At 38.5% G+C, this 24,134-nt stretch overlaps 4 protein-coding genes across 6 annotated transcripts; 2 read left to right on the top strand and 2 right to left on the bottom strand.

Moving 5' to 3' along the window:
* The first annotated feature begins 104 nt into the window (after positions 1-104).
* LOC139988806 (uncharacterized) lies at positions 105-2,721 on the top strand. Its single transcript, XM_072006568.1, has 5 exons — positions 105-261; positions 390-423; positions 922-1,023; positions 1,636-1,826; positions 2,493-2,721. The coding sequence occupies exons 1-5, from the start codon at positions 187-189 to the stop codon at positions 2,580-2,582; spliced, it is 492 nt and encodes a 163-aa protein (XP_071862669.1). The 5' UTR covers positions 105-186; the 3' UTR covers positions 2,583-2,721.
* A 785-nt stretch (positions 2,722-3,506) lies between these two features.
* LOC139988891 (uncharacterized) lies at positions 3,507-6,818 on the top strand. The gene is made up of 6 exons (XM_072006678.1): positions 3,507-3,689; positions 3,938-4,141; positions 4,224-4,410; positions 5,067-5,225; positions 5,979-6,350; positions 6,614-6,818. The coding sequence occupies exons 3-6, from the start codon at positions 4,231-4,233 to the stop codon at positions 6,698-6,700; spliced, it is 798 nt and encodes a 265-aa protein (XP_071862779.1). The 5' UTR covers positions 3,507-3,689; positions 3,938-4,141; positions 4,224-4,230; the 3' UTR covers positions 6,701-6,818.
* Positions 6,819-7,164: 346 nt separating this feature from the next.
* On the bottom strand, positions 7,165-21,187 carry Tsp5d (Tetraspanin 5D). 3 transcript variants are annotated; one of them, XM_072006550.1, is made up of 5 exons: positions 21,020-21,187; positions 14,182-14,293; positions 9,262-9,453; positions 8,993-9,175; positions 7,165-8,600 (listed from the first exon to the last, which is right to left on the bottom strand). In XM_072006550.1, exons 2-5 carry the CDS (start codon positions 14,242-14,244, stop codon positions 8,265-8,267), a joined length of 774 nt encoding a protein of 257 aa, XP_071862651.1. In that variant the 5' UTR covers positions 14,245-14,293; positions 21,020-21,187; the 3' UTR covers positions 7,165-8,264. The 3 variants fall into 3 exon arrangements, with proteins under 3 accessions (XP_071862651.1, XP_071862650.1, XP_071862652.1); XM_072006549.1 differs by lacking the exon at positions 21,020-21,187 and adding an exon at positions 17,241-17,375; XM_072006551.1 differs by lacking the exon at positions 21,020-21,187 and adding an exon at positions 15,389-15,933.
* Positions 21,188-21,611: 424 nt separating this feature from the next.
* Positions 21,612-23,812, bottom strand: LOC139988805 (protein THEM6). Its single transcript, XM_072006565.1, has 3 exons — positions 23,334-23,812; positions 22,069-22,283; positions 21,612-21,951 (listed from the first exon to the last, which is right to left on the bottom strand). The coding sequence occupies exons 1-3, from the start codon at positions 23,476-23,478 to the stop codon at positions 21,715-21,717; spliced, it is 597 nt and encodes a 198-aa protein (XP_071862666.1). The 5' UTR covers positions 23,479-23,812; the 3' UTR covers positions 21,612-21,714.
* Between the last annotated feature and the right edge of the window lie 322 nt (positions 23,813-24,134).

Genomic DNA, 24,134 nt, shown 5'->3' with positions numbered 1-24,134 from the left:
ATGCTAATTTTCGAACAATGACAGTTATTACGAGGTATTTACTATTAATGGTCAAACAGTGTGATATAGACCGGCTGATAACTATGATATAAATATGAACGAGTCAACTAAAAATGCTAGTACTTTCGAGGAGCTTCTTTTTGCATTTTCGTCGCAAAACCATACAAAAGAACACAGCTCGTCAATATGGGAGTTATACCGTCTTTATTCGTCTCTTGCTTCCTGCTTGGGATATTGGCCACTACAGGCAATGGTCAGCTGGTAAGGTTTCTTTGAAACAAAATAGTTACTATAACGAAGACAATTACAAATTGTATTTCAAGATTTGTTTATTGTTTCTTTTTAATGCCGCCTATGAATACTGTCATTGTGATATATTGGTATTTCAGACCACTGGACAGGGCATTCTTCCTACTGCACAAGGTAATGGCACCACTCTGTTTAATAAATAGGATACTATTATTTATAAGCTGCTTCTTCGTGAAACAATATATGTATCTTATTGATATTGCTGGATGTAACGTTTATTAGCTTGACGCATTTGAAACGTCGTTTTTTCAAAAATGTTCGAATTTTACGGATCGATACTACCTAACAACCTACGATATTTTATAATAAATGTTAATCGAGTCGAATGATTATTAATTTATCATAAGATTACGGATGCTTCTAAATATTGAATTTTAAATGTGTGGAAATATACAGAAGCATATAATGCACGGGAATGTACTGAATATCCAGATAAACCACTACGATAGTTGTAAGACGTGCCTCTATTTAGATATTACTCCTTTAATGATATTCGTAAAAATGTAAATTTAAATAAACATCCAGTCGATTTATACGCTTTTGTGTATTGGATTTTATCAAATTAATTAATAGGCAATAAATTAAGCAAGAGGAATGTTTTAAACAATTTAGGAGGAAACCTTGGTAGCAGCTCACTGACCGGAGTCCCGAACCTCAACGATGCCCTCGCTAGTATCCTTGGACCTATTTTGGGCGGAAACTCTACCAACGGAGGTAATAGCTCTGTCTCTGGCTCTTTAAATGGGGCCTTTTAATAAACTATCGTATTCTAATAAAAATTAAAAAGAAATTCTAAGCCTTTCGTGCATCAATGAAATTCGTAATCTTCGCCCCTTAATAATTTTAGTCCACTGTACGCAATAAATTGTTTCATACATCTTAGTATAATTATCAAAATATTTGTGAAAACTAATGAAATCAAAATCTAACATAATAAGTTATCCTCTATCACGTGTAAATCGAAGAGTCGCTATCCGTCGTTCATGATCTAACTATAGTTAATCGTCAAGAGCTATATACGTTTATGCTATTATAAATGAAATTTCACTCGAATACATTATTTCACCTTAGATACGAATAAAATCAAACAAATGCTATTAAGGATTTTACTATTACATAATATTAAATACAAAATAAATAAGTTATTGTTTGCAGTAGGTATGAATAACACTATTTACGATAATATTATTAAGGGTGATAGTATTAAAATAAAATTCAATTTCTCTTCATAATCGACTTTAAAGAAGTTATATAAAAGACTTAGAAAGGTTTTCTCGACTAATACGTTAATATAATGTTAATGTAATGTTTCATGATCGCATCTAGGAGTAACCATCATCGGAAGCCTGAGTAAGATCTTGTCCGGTCTTCAAGAAGTGTCGCTCGGTACACTACTTCAAAATATTTTGAGTGGAAATCTTTCTTCACTTCAGCATATACTTGGTCCTGTAGTAGAACTCCTACTAAGCCTACCTATAGTTGGCCCACTCATAATGCTCCTATCGCAAGTATTGAATGTAAGTTTCGTATTATATTTCGTAATTTCGTAATTTTCGTATAACCTTATTAAAAAGTTTTATAATAAGTAGTTTTAATATTAAATAATTTTTAATATGTTATTCACTTTGATCATTCTTATTTTAATAAGCGGAAATGAGGTATTTTCTTTAAAAACGTGTATTCGTTAACAAATACGACATTGCCCACTAAGCGTTTGTAATACGATTGCCAACCTTTTGTGGGTTTATTGCACGCTAACGCAAACTGTTCACAAATTGTCATTAAATCTACCAAAATATTTTATATACGTACTTCAGTGTATTTCGTAACTTCGAAGAATTACGATCGTCCATGAAAGTGTTCGCGATTTACATCTTACAAAAATGGTCGTTTTTATTGAAATAAAATATATAAGATGTAGCCATATAAGTATTTGTTTATTACCATATATAAAACAATAAGAAAATGGTGAAAAATTACTTCGCAATGAAATCTTGTGGCGTTCTATTCCATTAAAAATGGCCTTTTTATCGAATGCAAGAGAAGTTTTATGAGTGATCGTATGCGTCTTACGAATATGTAGACGAAAAATATGCAAAACGAACGACGATGAGATGTCGAATTATTCATAAACACCAGTGAGCACGCGCCTTAACCGTAATTTTTATTTTTGTATGTTTCAGATTCCACTGACTCTTGTCGCAAGTATAGTCGCTTTATTGCTCGAGATCTTGATGGTTCTCTTGAACATAACGAGAACTACGAGTGGTTGATAAGCGAGTCTTACAAATTAACGTTCGTATAATTTCATTTGGATATGCATATTCATATATTATACATATTGCGATAAAATGTGCATTTTGAAAAATAAAATTTTATCTCAAAAGTGAAAAATGAACATTTTCTCACCCATTTTCCCTTCTAATATCTTCTTCGGGACAAGTCGTCCAACATCGACCCTTTAATTCCTATAGTTCAGATCGTGATTGCGATATTCTTTACTTTCTTCTACTTCTATCTTTATTTTAATACAAAGGGGTTTATATTAAAATATGTACAAAGTGCGTCGGTTTCATTAGTTTCAATAATAAACGATACAGTGGCACGCGAAATTGCCCCAACACTTAGGCATAGAAACCTTCTATAAATATATTATGCGAATTTTTTGTAATTTCATTGGTACTGTAATAACATCTATATCATGATTATATTAGTGAAATTCTAAAGAAATTTGACAATAATACATATATAAAAGCTTCCAGATATTTATCACAAGCACACGTCAGTTCGCACAAGTCACCAAAGTATTCGAAAGAAACAATTATTTATTATACAATACTAATAATCCACAATGATTTTGGCAAAGCTACCCTCGGCACTAATTCTATGTTTAAAACTACTACGTATGCGTATGTATATTAATTTTTTACTAAGTGTACATTTACAGTAAGTGTCGCGAATTCTCGACTAAAGAGCAACTCAAACCGATCGGTCGATATCGCGTACCTCGAATGACTCAAGGTGGAGGAGGTTTAATAATCGAGTGTTAGAGTAATCTAGCACTGCATTTGCACTTGTCGTATAAAAGTAAAGTGTGATGTTATGAACACGGCGGTGGTAAGATCTTGTTGGCAGTGAAGTATTTCACCCGCACGGTACGACGTTTGACGATGAACTGTCCTCCTACGTTGCTGATTCTCCCTACCAGCCGTTGAATTTCGTCTGTCCATCGCGCCTTTTCGGCTGGGTTTTTCCCAGAGTTGTTTACCTGACCTCGGAATCATTAAGTTTACAGCTCGGGAAGAACATGTAATTCGAAATTTCCTAAAGAAGGGACTGGGCTTGTCCGAACTCAAATTCCGCACTCAAAATTCCGAACAGTAAGTAAGTTGCAAACTTCTATACGCGCGATCAGATTGATTTGAAATTCTATCGATAGTAATGAAATTTCCCAAGTTTTCTATAATACAAATAACGCGTTGAGAAAAATCTTAATAAAAATAGTGGTAACTATATAAGTGTTTCGTCGATGATAGCGTTGAATGATTTTTCCTTTGATATCGAATTATTCGATTGCAAATGAGCTTTCGAAGGAACACGTACGTACACGGTCGACGGCTGTTTCTAGATCGTGAAGCAAATCGAAAGAGAAAGTGTCTGTCGTAAGAGCGTAAACCAACTTTATAACCGACTACAACGTAATGTGTTAGTCGCTGGATGACTGCGATACAAGGAACGTCCTGTGCGATAAATCTTCGGTTCTGTTCTAATTGTCTTCGTTTCGTACACGATAAAACGATTTTCTGGCAGGAAGTAGAAGAAAAACCGCGTCGTGAGTATACTATCGCAACAAAGTATCGTCACTTTCATTTAAGAAAGTGGAGTTGCCGGTGACGAAGAAATTTTCTTTGCAGAACAACGATGTGGGGGAGTCTTGAGAAACGAAGAACCTTGAGATTTTGTATCTTGATCCTTGTCTGTCGGCTCGATTTATCGATCGGATTACCCGCGGAACAACCGACCAGATTCACCTTAAATACGGGAGACACGAATTCGAGAAACGTTGCTGCAAGGGTAGTGTCTAATTACGCGCCAGGCGAGGTAAGTGCGTTTATAGTTTTTTAAAGGAATTTCACAATGAAAGACCGCTAACCATTTTTAACGTAGAAAGAGTTTCACATTCTTTGAATAAATTACTCAACTATGATCTAAACTATGTACACAAGTGAAAATGAGGAAGAAATGTTTTATATAATAAAGTTTTACTATAAACGTTTTATTAGAAAATTATATGCAAATATTGAACACAAACTGAAATACAGATTTATTAGAATAACTGATGCTATATTTTCAAACACAAGTTTTAGTATTCTAATCAATCATTCTTATTGATATTACCTGTCAATCACTACGAATTATATTATGCCGCATGTTGGTATTATGCCAATGAGTATGATATCATCTATGTCACGTAAGATTGATTTTTCGTATTTGTTTAATTTAATTACAGCTTTGTAAGGAAGCGTTTAAAGTTATATTTTATATCGTTTACCGTTTGTTCTTATTTCCACTTGCACAGATTAGTAGTAGATTGTACGGATTGTCCTATATTTATTTATCTATCATAATTTTAATGCTATAAAAATAGTATGCGATAGTAGTAAGGACACTCGTGATATTCAAAGATTGGATTAAAATTACAAAATTTGATATAGAATAGCGGTTAGGTCAAAATTGTGTTTCGGTTTTTGTAGGAGATTTTAGGCCGTATCGCGGACGCGACAAGAATTGGCACAGGCAGATTTGTGAATTCCGTCATATTGGCCCGAAACATCATAGCCAGTCGGGCGCAGGTAATTGGCGCACTGACTTCGATACCGCATATCATCGATTTGTCTCCCATTCTAATAGGCTTTTAATACCAGATCGATATAAAAATTCTATCGGTTTGTTCTCTAACTGTGCCCTCAGACGATCAATAATATCGTCGATATTTCTGTCGATAGTGCTCGTCAAAAATGCGATTTGTCAATAAATATTGACGATGTTATCCATTGTTCGAGAGCGCTCGAGAAAGAAAAAGCTCATTTGCCTCAAACGATCAACATGAAATTTAATTAATAACCTTCAATTTGATATTATAATCGTCATTTATGATCGCTTCTTCGCCTATCTCATCCCTCTAATTTATTTATTCCATTGCTATCGAAGCTGTTCCATTACTGTTATCGAAACACACTCTCGATCCAATTGCAGTCTAATTTTCAGTACTCCGATCATTTCTCCCGACGAAAGGTTCGTCTAGATCTTTATGAAGCTTGGGTCAGTAAATAATTCGTGTAAATATCTATAAAACTATCGCTGCGTCTTGGAAGAGAGGAAAAAAGCATCTCGATAGAGTTTCACCATTTATCGCAAGGCTCTAACAGCATGTGGCAATAACGAATAACAAATCAACCTGATTGGAAGGAAAATCGAGGTTGAATCGCGCGTAGAACTCGGCTAATTAGCTCGAGAACCGCGTTAATCCGTGAAGTATGTCTTAGTATATAGGAAAATATCGCTGGAACGTTCACCTAACATTCATGCTATCATTAAATTCAAGGATTGAGAAATCGTAACAGTATTCTAGCAAGTATAAAATATTCAAACGATAAACACGCGTCATATTCTTTATGGAACAGGCTTTGGTTAGCGAGACACAGGCCACCATGGCTAAAGTGGTAGTGCAGAAATCGGTGGCCTTGAACTACGAACCAATATCCTCGGCAACGACCCAGTATCCGCCAGTAACGAACACTCGACCAAACGCGCGCGAAACTGTGAGACTGGAGAACGAAACTGCGCAAGGTTTCTTAGAAAAGCCAGTTTCGAAACCTGTCGCGAACATTTTGGAATCTTTTCTCAATCCTACACCATTGGTCGATGGTATCAAGGAGGAGGAAAAATATGGAAACTCCGGAGACAAGTTTATCGGCATTGGTCGGACTCTGGTGAATGGATTTGAGAAGTTTAGCAATTTTCTGAACGGTGTCGTTGACGTACGTATATTTACACGTAGAATATTAATCCTTTGACGAAGAAATATATTTAGAAAATAATTATGTCCTTAAAGATTTCTCGCCTTTTTTTATGTGGAATTAGACAAATTTTGAACTTTCTATAGAGAATAAATATTTATAATTACGTGTAAATATGAGAAATAAGAAGTATTAAGTTTGGCGGTTTGATCGAACGTGTAACGTAATAATTAGAGGAAAAGTTGACTTATTCTGAATAATAATACATCGATAATTATTTTTAGTTTCCACGCAAGACTGTCAAAACGAGTACCCAGGAAATCACGGACTTTTTAAATAAAATAGGAGCTCGTCTGGTCGGATTAGAGTAATGTAAATATCATAATTTATAAGATCGTCTTATTCGATGTTCTAATTGTTTTTTTTTTTTTTTTGTTACTCGAATAAACTTGTTTGTTTTTTACTGTGTCGTTTTATAAAACACAAAGTGATTTTCTCGCCAGTTGATTAGAAAAATACTTTAAATAATGTTAACGTTGTGCGATATGTATATCTATAAACTGTAGATATTTATGCAAATTCATATTTTTATGAATCCGCATAATGACTTGAAAAGTTTGTTTCACCTACTAAATACGTCAGCGAATATTTTTAGCTACTTGCGTTTACAGCTGTAAATTTCGCATAAAATCTATACATATTTGCAGTCAAGTAAATTGAAAACGATAGTGTGTGATCCGCAATGTAATTGATAGCACAGTGCTTGAAATCAACTAGCAAGAAAATCATGTTGTATCTAACGTGAAAGATGGTTACGAAAAATATCTGAAGAATATTGTCGCATAAATATATTATTTATTATTCGAACGATATAGGTACGTACAACGTAACGAACTTCGTGTCGAACATCTTGTAGCGTGATGCAATGTAAACGACTTTTGCGATATCGTAACAAGCTGCACTCGAAACCACGCTTCTTTAAAACAAATATTAGACTTCAAGTGCTGTTAAATTATCAACTACGCGATGATGTTGTATACGATAAAAACGTGCGACCGACACACCCGAGGATTTAAAGCTAAGCGAAAGGAAAATCTTAGAAATTGCAGGTTCCACGGGTGCGTCGATTCGATCTTAAACGATAACGAGTAAAAATAATGCTCACGTTCGCACAAACAGGCAGCTTTTTAACAAATAGAAGGTAATAAAGTATTGACAAAAAAATCATCGAACATAGCCTCGTTGTACGAAACGTAATTTTGGTAATCTCCGCGTGCGATCAACGTTATCTCTAGTAAATAAACAAGTTCGCATGCAAGGTAACATAAAACATTCGCATTCTACGATATAAAATTCTCTCACATACTAGCGTTCTAACGATCGAAAGTCGATTAAAATGATGTCGCGATAGTAATCACTTGTCGAACTGTCCTCGACAGTATGTCGTCGTTATTCCTATAAATCGAAGGTATTTTGTTAGAAACTCGTCAAGCTGGCCCTTTAGGAAAAGCAATCATTCATCGAATGTAACGAGCAAAGTAACGGCGTATCTTGTGCATCTTTGAAGCCGTGCTCGTTTATCAACTCGTCCTATTATCTCTTTCGCGAATTAGCAGAAATTTCACGATCTTCGTAACGATCTTTAACGCTTACGCAGAGTCGCGATGATTCGCAGTGATCACTGGTCCTACTCGAATTCTACGATAGAAAAGGAGTCTTTTTCGCCTCTTAGCATTACGAAATAGCATCGAAGGCAACGAAAGAAATTTACAGGGATCCATATCTCGCTCGAGGAGTAGCGCATGCGACAATCGAAATCTTCTTCAGACATTTCACGAAGAAGATCGTGATCATCGCGGATGTGACGTGTAATATATAATTGGTTGGATTCGATGGATCTTAGACACTGGTTTCGTCCAAGATCCATCTGAAATTCTAGGTGTTCGCAGTATCGTAACTCTTGTACGTGTGGGATGATCTCTTGTGCCTGACGGTGCAGAACAAGATCATGCTGGCCACCTGTCCGAATAGCTGAAGGAAAGCCACGACAAGACCGACGGTTCCGACCACGTGAAGCCTAGTAACTAGCCACATTTGGATAGCTGTTGCGCAACCTTCTTGGTACCAATGTTCCTTGTTTCGTTCCCCAGGACCAAGACGACCGCAATATCGTTCCCTCTGTATGCAACAGGAATCGGGTACGCGGTCTTCCGTCGGCCATGCGTCGATCCGGAACCAGTCGGTATAGTCTCGTACACCGCAGCAATGGAACTGAAATTGTCGCAGAAAATCAATAAAAAATTAGTGAGATTCGATGTAGTTGAGAGAAATCGTTTATATAGTTTGACGGAATAATGGTACGTACACCGGTCATATTAAGTATTGCTACGCTGTTATATTTATCGTAGCATTTACATATTAATTAATTCAGTTCAAATATCATTCAAATGTCATATCATTTAGCTTATACTTTCGTGAGACTACAAAAATTTGATATTGTGAAAGTGAAGCATAGAACCTGATAAGAAATGCTTCGTTGGTACGTGCCAATACTTTTTGCAAATGTGGCTTTGAGAATAATAAATATTTAAAATAGTTGCAGTCTCGAGTCGTTAATCGTGGATTGTTTTAGCGTTAAGGTAGACATACTTGGCTATTCTCACCTCTGTGTGTATATGGTCCCATATAGCAGGAAGAGTACCAGGTTCCCTGGTCAGATTATAATGTTTTTCAATACCGAAAAGAAGCTCGTCCTTCAAGCTCTTCGATAAATGTTCTCTAAAGATGAAGGCCAGAGTACCCAACATGGATTCACCGAGGAACATCAGTATTACCAAAAAAAAGTACTGCGAAGAGAGAAAAATTAGAGAATGAATATCAAAGCAAAGGTGATACCCGTAGAAAAGCGGACGAGGAATGAGAAGCTACGAACCGTGATTAACATGCATCTCGATTGAAACCATGCACCACAGCATCCGAAGAAGGCGATGACGAAGGTCACACATCCAGCGGCCAACAGCAACGAGTCAGCTGACGCGAAACTGTAGTGCGGCACCAAGGTCGTGTATCCGGAGTAAGCCAATCGTAGCCACAGGCCTGCACCCAAAATTCCACAAGCGCATAACTGTAAAAAATGTTAAACGAATCAGAACGACATTCTGACCTGGATGATCTCGACCATGACACGCATCTTTCTACGTCGATCATCCTCGTCGACTTTACATTTTTATATAAATTTAAAATTAATATGACTCTAGAAATAGGAAAATGTGGCCAAAAAAAGGCCATCTTGACCCAGATCGAAGATTACAAAATCGCTAGTCGTTATCCTCATTGACGAGTATTGAAATTGATCTTCGATGCAATTATGTTGATTTTATATGCAATAAAAAAAATGCAGCGAATCTTACGGATATGCAGATAATTACTTTCTAGACGATTATTCTGCGTACATTCTGAATTCAGAAAAAAATGTCTCGAAGCAAGAATCAAGAAAAGAATATCGTTGACAGGGCGGCCTCCTTCTGACGGTTCGACGCGCAATTATGCAGGCGATCTGATCGCGCGTGCTTCCGTACGAACGTTGCACGCTGTTGCGAAAGCTCTTAAATCACGAGGTCGAATGTAAGTTCCAGCTATGCGTGCTCGTTCGACCTACAACCGCTGTGTGTAACTTTCAATCCTGTCGTTTCTGACACCTTGGTAGTCGCTCTCGAAATCGGCAATCGATGAATTATGTAGAAGAGAAGGAAGATCGACGGAGGAATGTCGACGTTCGTGGTTTTCACGCTTGGTGAGAATCTCGATTATTCAGCGGGTATACATAATCGCGAGTAAAAAGTGGGTCGGCAACGAGAAAGCACGCTCGTCTTGTATTATAACGTTAATGAAACTCTAATGCAACCAGACGACCCAACAACGTTTCTTTTCACTGACGAGACATCGGTGTGTATCGTGGACAGCAATTGAAACGCCGCAGCTCGATTTACACGCGTATTTCTTTCCTTGTGCCGGTGGCCGTCTCGTGGTTACTGTCTCATAGGGGAAATTGCCATCCTGGTCAGGTGAAACATAGTTTCTATATACACGTATAGCGTATGTCTAGCTCGCGTATTCGGTGACAGCGAGATTAGAAGGTGTATTGACCTTTCCTTGGAAATTGTTACGGTTTAGTGATTCACCCTCCCTATACTGCCCTCGAGGCGAGATTAAAGCCATCGTTGTACGGAGTGAGGCCACCCGTCATTTACGATTTCTACCGTTCCTTTGTTCAACTGCCTCAATTTTAGCTCGTCGTCTGTAAATCTCCGTCCCATTATATCCATCTGTAAACCTCTACCCCATTATACCTGCCTGTATTGTTCGAATGAATGATGCGGCAGCTTTATTACTACGCGGTTCAAAGCTAATATCATCCTGAATCAGACGTGTTTTCGCGCTTTCACAGTCTGCGTCTCTGTTGAGATTGATATTGTTATTTCGAACCATTAGGGGTATAGAAATTGTATTCCTTCAAATGCTGTGTTCAGCCTACATTTTATACAGTATTTTGTCATTTAGAGCATTATGTTTAAGTGCAAATTGTAAATGTTCCAATATGCTGACAAAACAGTCTACTGTACGTGTATCACGCAATAATAGAATGTCCGTTAGTAGCAGATATCTGTTCTTGTCAGGAGTAATATTATCTTAATCTAAACAGCCAATGAAAGTGACAAAGATGTGGTTTCTCACAAAGTACCATATGAGACATTTGAAAATTGACACCGATAGTTTCAAATATAAGAAGAACGGAGCTCCATAGAATTCTTCGTGTCATCCTCAAGTACCAAAACGAACCAACGATCTTTTGAATCTCTATTTGAATAAATGAAACCTGGCATCGCAAAAGTGATCATTTTTATCTTCAATAGTTTGCAAGTGGAAGACTATTGCGCTTATGAACGGGGGTGTACTAAGATCGAGCCAAGTCCAGAGTCCAGATAGGTAAACAGAAACGTTGTCGGCAGAATATTCGTCCTCGCTGCGATATATGGAACCGGCGTAAATTAACATCAGCGTGGTAACAACGTGTCGCATTATCCAATATAGTTAAATTAGTTCGAACGAAGCAACTTACGCGTCGTTGCTCAGGATCGAGACGAAATCGACTGATGCTCGACCGACCCAATATCCCAGCCACGGTTCGTCGGCGAACAGCATCGCGGCCAGCGGATCGTGGCCGCGTGGAATCAATGGACGAACGGTCCAGTCGATCGAACGATTAAACTCCCCTCGATTTACGTCGTCCACGAAACGAGTACCGTTAAGTATCTCTCGTGGATGAAATGGCCGTGCAGAGTCTCGATCGTCGACTGCTGATTAGCAAACCGACTGCGTGCCCGCGCGAAATTACAGACGCAATTTCAGCGCAGACGCCTGGAATCGTTCGAGTGTGCAATTAAGGACACGAGATACGTAATGAGGCCCGTGGAACATTGAAACCTAGTACTTCTCGACTACACGACGGTACAAGAATTTAAGATGAGACGACGACGTTAAGGAAAATAGCGTGTACCTGATATATAGGCCAATTGGGACGTGCCTCGTTGTTGCGTACTAGAAACAATACTTTAATCTTTATTCTCAACCAGTTGTCAATTGTCTTGGGATATCTGATATAAGATTCAATAAGATTTCACTATCTGACTTAGATTATGAACTTTTTTATAAAATTATTAATGTGTATCAAGAACGATACATAAAGTACTATACGTCAAAATATCACAAGCGACAGTCGGGAATATTGATACGTACGTCTATCTTTTATTGTCCTAATTTTTCGCAAACTAACACGAGCATGCTAAAAGTACTAACAAAAATTAGTGCCCCATAAGTAAGATCATACAGTAAATATCTATTGACTTTAAGAAGTATAAACATTCCACCTTACTCGAAGTACCCCTGTTCATTTCGAGCGCAAGTTTTCGAATTGAAATCTCCCATTTATTAAAAGTATCTCGTTCATTAAGCTTCGGGAAGGTAATACGATTTATACGACGTTCTTTGTCGTAGAAATGTCCGATGTACGTCTGTGTAAATCCAAATGTACCTCGACAGTAACGAAGAAACGTACGGCGATCGGTGTGCACAAGTTGAAAGATCCCTTGTTCATTTCGAGCGCAAGTTTTCGAATTGAAATCTCCCATTTATTAAAAGTATCTCGTTCATTAAGCTTCGAGAAGGTAATACGATTTATACGACGTTCTTTGTCGTAGAAATGTCCGATGTACGTCTGTGTAAATTCAAATGTACCTCGACAGTAACGAAGAAACGTACGGCGATCGATGTGCACAAGTTCATTTCGAGCGCAAGTTTTCGAATTAAAATCTCCTATTTATCAATAGTATCTCGTTCATTAAGCTTACAATTTTTACGACGTTCTTTGTCGTAGAAATGTCCGATGTACGTCTGTGTAAATCCAAATGTACCTCGACAGTAACGAAGAAACGTACGGCGATCGGTGTGCACAAGTTCATTTCGAGCGCAAGCTTTCGAATTGAAATCTCCTATTTATCAATAGTATCTCGTTCATTAAGCTTACAATTTTTACGACGTTCTTTGTCGTAGAAATGTCCGATGTGCGTCTGTGGAAATCCAAATGTTCCTCGACAGTAACGAAGAAACGTACGGCGATCGGTGTGCACAAATTTAAAGATCCCCTGTTCATTTCGAGCGCAAGTTTTCGAATTGAAATCTCCCATTTATTAAAAGTATCTCGTTCATTAAGCTTCGGGAAGGTAATACGATTTATACGACGTTCTTTGTCGTAGAAATGTCCGATGTGCGTCCGTGTAAATCCAAATACCTTGATAGTAACGAAGAAACGTACGACGACCGGTATGCACAAGTTGAAAGATTTACAAGGAAAAGCCTCGTCGGACAAGCGTCTGCGAGCGTCTTCTCGGGTACCGTAAGTAAGTTCATAGCTCATAGAGCACGGTTCAACGTCCTATTTAAGAGTGGCGTGCGGCGGGGACGAGCGATTTCAAGTGGCACAATAAATTCGAGAGCAGAGACAGAGTTCGTTGGAATGCACCGAGAATGACAATGCGCATCGATTTAATCGCATGCGTGGGCCGTTCCTCCTGTTTCTGTTCGCGGTCTTTTGCTCTACGTTGCGCAGCATCGGCACGAATAGCAATGGAAATTAACTTGGTCGATCGTGTTTCTGGGTTCGCGAACGTGACACGCTTACGGACGTGTTTGAACGACGTTGTTTTCGCTTCGCGAGCCGTCTCGTCAGCGGAATCGCGAACAATATTTATTTTTAACTGTATAACGAAAACAGAGAACGCTTTTACGAGCGTGACGAACGATGACGATAGAATAGAATCGGACGTTGCATGCGGTAATTATAGTTCCATGAAATCTGAATAAATCCCGATGATGACGATCAGACTATGAATGGAATGTTACGTATTTATTACTTTGTATCAGGTTGGTGCATATAAATTCCCAAGTTTTTTAATCAAAACATATAACGAGCGTTGAAGATAATCTCATCGATTATCGAGGTTTATTAGTACAAATTACTCCTCTATCCCTCTTAATAGAAATTATTTCAAAGGAAACTATAACAATTCCGTTCCAAGAATATTTAGATTCATAGAATCAACGATCCACACGAAGCTAAAGTAATAATTCAAATAATCACTAGTTACTCGGAGTCGTATGCGAATTACTTTGACTAGACGCACGAAGTATTGATGAAACTATGTTCAAGTTTTATTTGAGAAAACACGTTACAAGCACCAACTTATGTAAGTAACTTCTACTTGATGGATTAACAAAGACAGCAAGTGTTACGTACCCAAATGAGAACGTTGAGGGAGCAGAAAACGTGCCTGATGCACGTGTATCCTGTGCGGCCCATGCTTCGATCCCTCGCAAAGTCCTCGCGACGAAGGGATTGGCAGTGTTTCCTAGAAACACGAGGAATGCGATGATTCTCACCTGAGAATTGTCCCGAAGCAACTTTTACCGTCGCTGACACCTGTTTCAAGGATTCGAAAACACGAACCCGCAAAGACAATCGCGAAATCGAACGTCCGAGCTTTTGGTTGGCGCGCCGCGAATTTTAATTGGGCTACGCACGTATTAGCATCGATCGGGTCGTTAGCATTCGTATTTGTTGGTCGTTAACAGCGCTCAGCAAACTTTCGCTGTTTACTCTCGCGTGAGTCACGATCGATCGGGATCTCGATTCGCAAACCACGCTCGATCGTGACCGGCTAAACGTTTTAAACGAAAGACGCGGGAAGATCGAACGACGAGGTTCGAGTCCGGCCAGGAACTGAGCATCGTTTTGGATTACCGGGAAACGCGTTTACCACCAACGAAACAGAGACGAGCAACAAGAAAGAGAAAAAGAAGAGGAATGGCAGGCGAAGATAAAGCTTTACGAGCACGGGCGACGATTACATATTCCTTGCGAAGCCTGACGGTTAATGCCTATGTTCTACTTATGTTAGTTTATTGCTGACTTGATGCTCGATGTATTATGAATTGATCCTTTCAATGTTGATTAAAACGAGGATGTGCAGTAATAGTTGCGTTGGCGCGTGTATAAAAATTCGTCTTCATCGGTGAAATTCAATATGCGAGATAGATTTTAAAACAGAGAATACGTTAATTGTTCATATATCATTGTAACAGTTATAAATAGACTGCGGATGTTTATACGTTCGAAATTTAATATAGAAAAATATGCAAAGTATTCAAAATATCGAATGATATTTAGTGAATAAGGAATACTAATGTAACTATTATTTAAATTCCACATTCAAAATTGGTTACTTGTTATAATATTTCACCAACTCGAAAGATTCTTATTTGCGGTCTTCTTTAATTCTGTTTATTAAAATATGAAATTGCATAAATATCGGCAGTTTAGCTATAAATTTAAACACCTTATACCTTTTGATACGCTCGTATAACGTGCAGTTTCAGCTTGAAAGGTTCGAATACGAGGAAAGGAAAGAACAAATAGATCTTCGCTATTGGATATATCAACTTACAATCAACTTTCGCCGTCAAAGTTTTCATCCTTATCGCACAACGATGATTTCAACTTTTCGGCATACTAGTCCGGATTATTTTAGATAAATTATCAACACGAAAAACACACGTGAATTAATTAATGGATCGTACCGGTTGACTGACCAGCCTGACCGGTTGTCAGGCGATCCTCATCGGACGAGGATCCGTTCCGGTGTGTTCGGAACCAGGTTGATACGATTGGCTGTGGCCCCTTCTGGGCCTTCTAGGTCCCCTAACGGGACACCCTGCCGACAACCAGGCCTCTTACCTATACACAATCCCGATCACGATCGCGCGGGTCCACTTTGTGGTGGAGGTAACATCTATGGAAAGGTATGCTCACGCGAAGACGTCACTTTCCTACAAACGTCCACTGAGTAGCAACCGAGACGCTCAAGGTCGTCGGAAATCTGCGATCGTGTTTTCCTTTCGATTCCTGTCGCGTGATTGATATACGTAACCAATGCTTGCAAATGATCAAACGATATTTCTACTCTCACAAATTAATACGTTAGCTGTTAGGAGAATCGTGCATGCCATGGTTTGTATATCATTTGTTTTATAGAACGATATATTTTCACACCAATGATATCGAAACGTTTTTACAAAATCTGATTGGCATAGGATTTGAAGCAGGTTAAATCAAAATCACTGGAAATCTAATTTAGAATTCAAAATTTGAAAACAAATTATTTAACACTCTCGCTGCCATTGACGTATACGTTGTGACAATTCACAAATTACGTCGATAATAATACTGTCTTTCTAATTGTACTTTACATTTTCACTGAATATTCATCACTGTCAACAGGAAACGGAATTGTATCGCAATGGTAATTACATATTCGATATTGTTACTCATTGATTCTTGCCTGTTATTCAATTCAGATAATAACTCGTAACAAAGTGCGACAAAATTTCTGATAGAAAGAATATATTGTTCGTGGGAGAGAAAAAATCAAATTTCAAATTCGACGGATTTTTATGGATCGTCGATAGTCCGCGTGGTGTCTAGCGTTGATCACCATCGATTCTCGCAACATTCGACGTATTAACCGTCGTTAAAAATCGATTATGGGCCATGAACCCGATGCTTGCCGTTCGATTATTACGTTTGCAAAACTATGCAAATAAAAATCTGTATGGCGACATCGAAAGATACCTTGGAAAGGCAAGTTAGAATTGTAAAATCACATAAAAGATTCACTGAACACGGTTATGGTATCAAAAGTTGTGATCTCGGAAACATAGTAGCAGCATGTTTGACGCATTTTTTTCATCCATTAAACATAGCTCGTCGCGCGCACGTATAAGTAATGGATCGAATAGCGCACGTCCTCGAACACAAACAAAAGATCCGCGTCGCGATTTTCCTCTTGACACTTTGTTTTAATTAACGACAACGAGAAACTAATTTTTTCCCTGATAATTAGCAGTGACCGATTTCACTGATTTACCGGAGTTTCACCGGCCATTTTCATGCAATTGTGCGACACGCTAATACCGTTGAGAATAGTACAGACGATTTATCGAACTCTCTAATCTAGCACAAGAAACGTTGCATTTATCTACGCGTGACGGTAAACGATTTAACTGTACGAACGTTGCGACGCGAATTTCTCACCTGCACGCGTTCGACTGCGTTCCTTTGCACAGGTGAGGCGTTAGTCGAAGAACCACGAAAAAAAGGGGGACCGTGACACAGCTTATCTCAAACGGTCGAGTGTGACATTAATTTCCCTCGGTTCACCGTTTTCTACGCGTCAAATCGCGCGAATAACGCGGTAAAATGGAATTCTCGCGCGTGTAGAATTGTGATGCATTGTTTACCGAGCGTTCCACGCGCGTCGAAGATGGAACGCGTAATTTATGTTCACAGCGAGAATGAATTTCACGATCGTCGATTCGATTTGTCTTCTTGTCACCGGCGATGTGCATCTTGGTCTCCTGACTGTGCGTTTACAATGGTTTCGATTTGGACGACTGCCACCTATCGTTATTCGCATAGTTTCCATAGAACGGAAAAATCCCTACTCCTCGCTCCTCCATTTGAATATCGTTATCAGCATGGGATAATATTGATTCATCTTATCGCGTAAGCGAACTCGTCGTGCAATACACGGTACCGTTTGTTGCGAATGGTTGTCTCGTTAAATAAACGAGAATTAAAAACGGGTTCAGGGCTGGGTCGAGGTTTGCAGCGGTAAATCCTAATATTCTTCGTAACCTGTATACGAAATAACTGTTACGGAACTCGTTTTTCGAAGCAGGAAGAATTGCAAACTTCCGAAATTATAAGTACAGATGGCAAATCTTGAAATCTTCCTCTACGAAATTCACAACGAACATCGTAAAAGAGTTCGCTGTAGATATGAACAATTGAACAATTTTCATAAATAAATAGCATGTTACTGGAAGGTCGTTTAAGATTTAAAAATCTAAAGGAGCCAAGAATTAAACGATGAAAGATGACCAAATTATAAATTTCTGACTGTCGGATAATCGTTCGAAAATACTATAGACATCGTTAGGATGGTGCAGTAACATAGTCGTGAGATTCGACAGACATTTTCGATATTAAAATCCCATGTTCATACGCATCGCGTCATTAAAGGTACGAACCTGACAAATCGTTCCGTTAAGTCATCCTTCCGAGATCACAGCGTGCAAATTTGCCGCAGATAACGCATTCGATTGAGATTCGACGATAATTCTCGAAGAGCGGGGTTGATCTCGTACTTGAAATCAATTCGTACGAGCGAAATGGACCCGCAAACGCCGCGGCTAATGGACAACGAAGAGAGTGCGAGGGGGCGTAGGAACGGTCCCCCTTACCACGACTTCCTGCCAATTGCGGACAATTTGCGATCATCTATGACCCTCCCCGTTCGTCGCCCCGTCGACGTGAACGGTGTGGACGGTGCTTAAACCGTAAAAGTTAACGCGGCACGACTCTTTATCTGTCGTTCCCTTTTTCGCATGGGGAGCCGCTCTTTCTCGCTTTACATGATACGTGCCATCGACGACGGCCGCGCGTTAACGCGTCCTACGCGGCTCACTTCCCACGTGACGTAACCGAGGAAAGGAACGACGAGCGCGTCGCGTTTCCAACACATCGCTCTATCATCAGATCTATCTCTGTTCGTGCGTGCAATTTCTGCAACGAGGTTAGTGCCGATCGCGATCACTATGCTCGTTGCAGCGAGGTTCGCGTTTTTCCGTGCTACGAGCCACGGCAATTCGTGCTTTTCCAAATCGAGGCGTTTCAATTCGCTATACGCCACGCTTTCTTATTCGCAGATGAGTTTATTTCGCAGGTTTCCTACTGTTATGGTATATTGTTAGATGTTTAAACCGCAATGAGAACGTGTAATGGTTTAACCGAAACTTCACGTTGTGTATAATCGCTATTAGGATAGTAGTTGTCGAATTATTTGAAACGAGGGGATCGTTGAAGAAAAAGACGGCGCGTCAATTACGGGACGCGAAAGGAGAAACTGAGAGACCAGCGTCGTAATTCCTAATTTATTACGATGCGCTTGTTAATCGCGAGATGATATGCGTCCGCGTATACGCTTGTCCTCCCACGTGATATAGCGGAGGATCGAACAAAGGACCGCGTATAGGCGCCATCGTCGTTTCACATCCCCTAATCCTCCGCAACCTAAAACGTGATCGGCTTCTCGAATGTAGGTTTATGTATATGAACGGGGAAGATTAAAACTTTTCTCTCTCGTAAAGTAGAGAATAGATCTACGTTCCCACGAGTATTTAGATTTTTTAACTTGTTAAGAGATATAAATCTTCATTTACATCACCTATAAGATGTCACGCGTGTGTGTAATGAGAAAACGAACGAACGAATCGATCGAAATCGGAAATGATCCTTCTCCATTGTTTTCCACGGTAAATGACAAGTGGAAAGCTTCTAGTAGGCGATTAAAGCGAGAAGAGATTTCCCACGAGCGCGAAAGAAAGCGGAAGATAACAGCGGAGGAACGAAAAGTATCCACTGACGATTGTTCCGGGAAGAGGAACATGGGAAGAGAAATCGACGTTCAGCCGGTTCGCACGATCGATTTCCTTGGTGGCGCGATTACATCGCGCGGATTATCGAAACGGTCTGCTGCGACATTTAATTAACGTTTCTAATCCCCGAGTGCGGAGAGGATTACGGTCCTTGATCTAGAAACTTGTTCTAATCGGGGATCATTAATAACAACGATGGCTTTTGAACGTGTAGTTAACAACGTTGATGCGCGTGTATCATCGGGACAACCATCGTTAAATTGGCTTCACATAATGATTTTCATTCTATAATAAGAACAGTAGTTTACAAACCTCATGAGAATGATTGCGAAACTAAATTTCAGAAGCGTAATGATGTCAGACAGCAATTACCGAAGAAGATTATGTTTAAACGCGATAATCTCACGATTATCAAGCAATTAGGCTATAAACAAATTGAGATAGCGTGCCATGAACATCAGGTGGCAATTTGTGCGTAACCGTGGGGCAGTGTCAGTTCGCTACTCGGTTAGAGAAAATTATTTCTCATATAGTCGCTTAGGAGGAGAAACGTGGGGAGGTGCGACGAGAATAGTGTCATTGGACAATTCGCATTAGCATGATTATAAGAATCGTTTATAATCATTATTATGTAATGCATGATCTCGATTGCCTTACGTAACAAGCTTACGCACGAAACTGCGTGTTTTGCCTTTTCACGAAAACGCTTGTTCCCTAACAAACTGCTTCTCAGAAGAAATTTTTTTTTACAGAAATTTTATAGAAATTGCACGAGTTGATTCCACGATTTACATCATTGAGATACCAGAGTCCAACGAATGAATTCTACCATCCTTGTAGACGATGTAGAAGCATTGCTTATCTAACGTAGAGATCGCGACAAAATTTCTAAGAGCCTTGACGGGGCTGCTAATTTTCTGCACGAAATGAGACTAGAAGAATTTCATAGAGAACCGATTGTAGGTTCCGAGAGTTTGATAATCAGCGTTCTAGAAACAACAGGGAAGGAAGTCATAAATTTTATTTTCCATGAAAAATATCTTATAAAACGAGAAGAAACAATGGAGAGCGTATTAGCGTAGGAATTTTCCTGACTGGATTGCGTAATGTTTTCCGTTTGGAATATGATGTCTCTTGCAAAAGATATCGTAAATGAAATGCGCCTTCTATGCGGAGACGCAGATTTTTTTTAAAGTGCGTACCTCTGGCTGAACGAGTCAATGGAACTCGTTAAACGCAGAATAAAAAAGTGAATCAGGGCAATAACGCTTTACGATCGTCGCGATTATTCACCGGTCAGCGTCTTCTTTAATTTATGCCTGTCGTGCGAAATTCTGTAAAACGATACATTCAATCGGGCCCGCGAAACGGCGCGATTCTTACAGACAACATGTGAACTACTACTTTTACCACGATATAACAGTAAACCTGAAAAAAAACGCCCGTTTTATTATTTATTTTCATGCATGGAATGAAATAAATATTACGGTAACAAGTTGAAGAGAGTTGCGCGTGAAGTTCGAAAAAACGGAAGTGTCGAGGGCCGGAAAGCGATACGAAACACGAAGAATACCACTTACAGGTGGGATGAAAGTGGGAACGGTCCAGTACTGCGTTGTTGACAGGACCTGTCACGAGCTCTTCGACACTGAATGAATCACGAAAGTTCATGGAAAGTGGAGTCAAAGGTCGGCTTGTGTTCGCGACAGGTTTCGAGTTCTCGGATCGACTGCACGTCAGGAACGCGCACAACTCTCGCATATCCGTTCTCCATCGGGCACCGCGAAACGAAAGTCGCCATCTGACGGGAGCCGAAGAAATTGAACGATGCGAGGGAACGAACTGTGACAGATTACCCGGGTAGAAAGAGCCGTGTCACGGTTATGATCCGCCGCGGATAAAGGGATGTACTTTCTTGATATTATTATGTTTCGTTCTGATAATTATTCCTGTCATTCCACTAATGACAAAAACAGTTTGCGTATTACTTCTTAATTTGTTGCTTATTTACAACACTTAATCGCATAATCGAGAGCAACAGAAAAATAAGCTTGTAAATAATTATTGGGTTGGCAACTAAACCTAACATTGCGAATCCAATACTATCGTACAGGCATCAAACGATCGATTAACGTTTAATTGCATACGAGAATTAGCGATTATCATGTCGTAAACAGAGAAATTTGTTTATTCAAAACACTTTAATTCAAAATAACTTCAAAAACGCATAAAGTACAAATTGAGCAACAAGAGTGTAAAACGAAGAAGATCGTCTTCAATTATCCTTCTTATATCTCTGAGAAGACTCTTCCATAGAACTAAGCCATAATTCTAAATCCTTGGTCAACGCGGGCCGTTGCGCGTTTGGTTCGACTTCAGCGATTATTTCTGTAACTGGAATCTTCAAACCTGTGATAGTTTGTCTGCTAAGAACAACCGCACGTACGAAGTTGTCCGTCAAACTAATGAACTCGTGTTCCAAATAGAAGTGCTTATCTTCCCAATATATTAGCTGCGAAATTAAAACAGGATTTTCATTTCATGACATAACGATACACATAATTCTATGTATATTAATATACAATTAAGGCTAATTATATTACATTATACTGTATTATATTTGTCTAACCTTCGTGATAACTTTATAAGGCGTAAAAATGGGAATAGCTCGACGATACCGAGTCGACGAAGCTCCTTGTACTGCACCTCCTCCTCTTTTTGCGATGGCCGCGTAAATTCCACTGCGATCGTAATAATGAAAACGTGCGAAATCCAGTTCACGAAGGTATCTGGCATTGTTCATGTGCTTCAAAAACAAATCCACATCTTGTGTTGTACATATACCTAGAGAAATGAAGAAAACATTCAATCTGTTCTCTTTCAATTTTTATCGATAAAAAGAACATTTACATATTTGTTAATCTATTCATTTGAATATATGTATGCAATTTTATATTTTTACATATTACCTAACTACATTGCATATGTTTGTTATTACATCATTATTTATCATATCATTATTTTATTATAATCTTTAATAATTACTCGTATCAGCGCTTATTTAATCGGATTTGACGTTTCGTGTAAGTAAAATTGTAATTTAATGCCACGATACCAGAAAAAGTAAAGAATAAAAAAGTAGATAGGATAAAGTCATTCTTCGCATTTTACTTATGATCTTTGATATTAACGTAACATTTGAAATATAATGCGATCACAATTTCATTACAAATTTGTCTTGTTATAATAATACCTATAATCTTCTAGTACTATATAATTTATCTATAATATATAATATAATTTATATATATAATTTATACGTATTCTGCATAGGCATTAAATAAAGAATATCTGAATTTTCGAGTATGAAAAATGTCTGGTCAATCATACTTGAAAAATGCTTGCCTTTAAATTCTTTTAAAATGGTGGGGATCCCGCTTTACATTCACCAAAGTTAATTTATTGACGTAATTTCCATTGTTCTTATTACATGTCATTATTGTGCCTACTGAACACGTGACCGAACGCGCGCGTATCCATGCTTCTTTGATACTTTACTTTTCATACAAAAAAAAAAAAAAAAGAAAGTATTTTATCGAATGAATATTATCCCGTATCTTATCTTGTATATTGTATATTGTAATGGTCGATGAAACACTTATTGTTATATCATCGATTTCGCCACAAATCGATACCAATAATAATCCAAATAAGAATACTCATTACTAAAGGATGTATCTCTAAATAGATCGAATACAAAAATTAAATATAAAGAACAAAATAGTCGCGAAAATACTATCATAACCTATAACCTATTTATCATAACCCGCAGTATCATAAAACTGTTGAAACTATGAAATATAACCGATGGAAAAGATGTTATATGATTATTACCATAGATAGTAGTAGTATCGAAAATCTTCTTTTTCTTCTGTAACAGCCTGCCCGAAACTAACGTAAACACGATCCTGAGGAAATAATTTACGTCAAAGAGTATGTAGAGAACAAGTAAGATCGTGACGAAGCAGGCGCACACCATTTTTCTATAATGCTTCCGGAAGACGAGACGTGAAAGGAGAACAAACAGCTCTTGACGTTCACAAAGCCACAGTCCAAGGAAGACTGCGTGCGGTTACCATGAAATTCCAAACTGCGAGGTCGCTTCTTACACTGTAACCGGTTCCTGATTCTATGACGTTTCGTTGTAATCGAAACGGTGCTTGCTCGCTGCACGTACGGAAACATTCCACGTGATCAAAAGACGATAACGAACGTCCAATATTTCGAAGATCATAATATTTTGTCCTCTTTTATTATAGTGATTTTATAATTGTGAACAGATGACAACTCGATGGCTCGCTGTGAGAATTTAATCGATCGATCGTTGATGATCGTAGCAAATGAATAAATAGGTGAGTCAATGAATCAACGATTAATATGATTTAAGAGACTATGCATATATATCAACAATTCTTATATAAACTATATACAAACTGAATTAACTGGTGTGGATGGAACCGAATATTCTTTGGCTGCACTAATCAGCACTTTATAAAAATGATGTCGCGTTTAATTCAGAAAACCGAGTAGATACGATTTCTAAAAATATATATGCTATTCGTTTTATATATCATTATATCATTGCTTGGACGCATTAGCCGTGAACGTATGAATGCCCTATTTAAGATATGAAAA

The sequence above is a fragment of the Bombus fervidus genome, chromosome 7, assembly GCF_041682495.2.
Source record: "Bombus fervidus isolate BK054 chromosome 7, iyBomFerv1, whole genome shotgun sequence".
NCBI classification, from domain to species: Eukaryota; Metazoa; Arthropoda; class Insecta; order Hymenoptera; family Apidae; genus Bombus; species Bombus fervidus.
The sequence above is the reverse complement of the archived record's forward strand: the minus strand, read 5'-3'. Positions and strand labels throughout refer to the sequence as shown.

Coding starts and splice junctions, on each gene's coding strand:
- LOC139988806 (XM_072006568.1), top strand. CDS start 187: ATGGGAGTTATACCGTCTTTATTCGTCTCTTGCTTCCTGCTTGGGATA. Junction 262..389: donor CTACAGGCAATGGTCAGCTG/GTAAGGTTTCTT, acceptor TTGGTATTTCAG/ACCACTGGACAGGGCATTCT. Junction 1,827..2,492: donor TCCTATCGCAAGTATTGAAT/GTAAGTTTCGTA, acceptor TGTATGTTTCAG/ATTCCACTGACTCTTGTCGC.
- LOC139988891 (XM_072006678.1), top strand. CDS start 4,231: ATGTGGGGGAGTCTTGAGAAACGAAGAACCTTGAGATTTTGTATCTTG. Junction 4,411..5,066: donor CTAATTACGCGCCAGGCGAG/GTAAGTGCGTTT, acceptor TTTTTGTAGGAG/ATTTTAGGCCGTATCGCGGA. Junction 5,226..5,978: donor CTCCCATTCTAATAGGCTTT/TAATACCAGATC, acceptor ACACGCGTCATA/TTCTTTATGGAACAGGCTTT.
- Tsp5d (XM_072006550.1), bottom strand. CDS start 14,244: ATGGGCCGCACAGGATACACGTGCATCAGGCACGTTTTCTGCTCCCTC. Junction 9,454..14,181: donor CCCTCAACGTTCTCATTTGG/GTACGTAACACT, acceptor CATTTTTTACAG/TTATGCGCTTGTGGAATTTT. Junction 9,176..9,261: donor CGAGATGCATGTTAATCACG/GTTCGTAGCTTC, acceptor CTCTCTTCGCAG/TACTTTTTTTTGGTAATACT.
- LOC139988805 (XM_072006565.1), bottom strand. CDS start 23,478: ATGGTGTGCGCCTGCTTCGTCACGATCTTACTTGTTCTCTACATACTC. Junction 22,284..23,333: donor CGATACTACTACTATCTATG/GTAATAATCATA, acceptor TCATTTCTCTAG/GTATATGTACAACACAAGAT. Junction 21,952..22,068: donor CTTATAAAGTTATCACGAAG/GTTAGACAAATA, acceptor TTAATTTCGCAG/CTAATATATTGGGAAGATAA.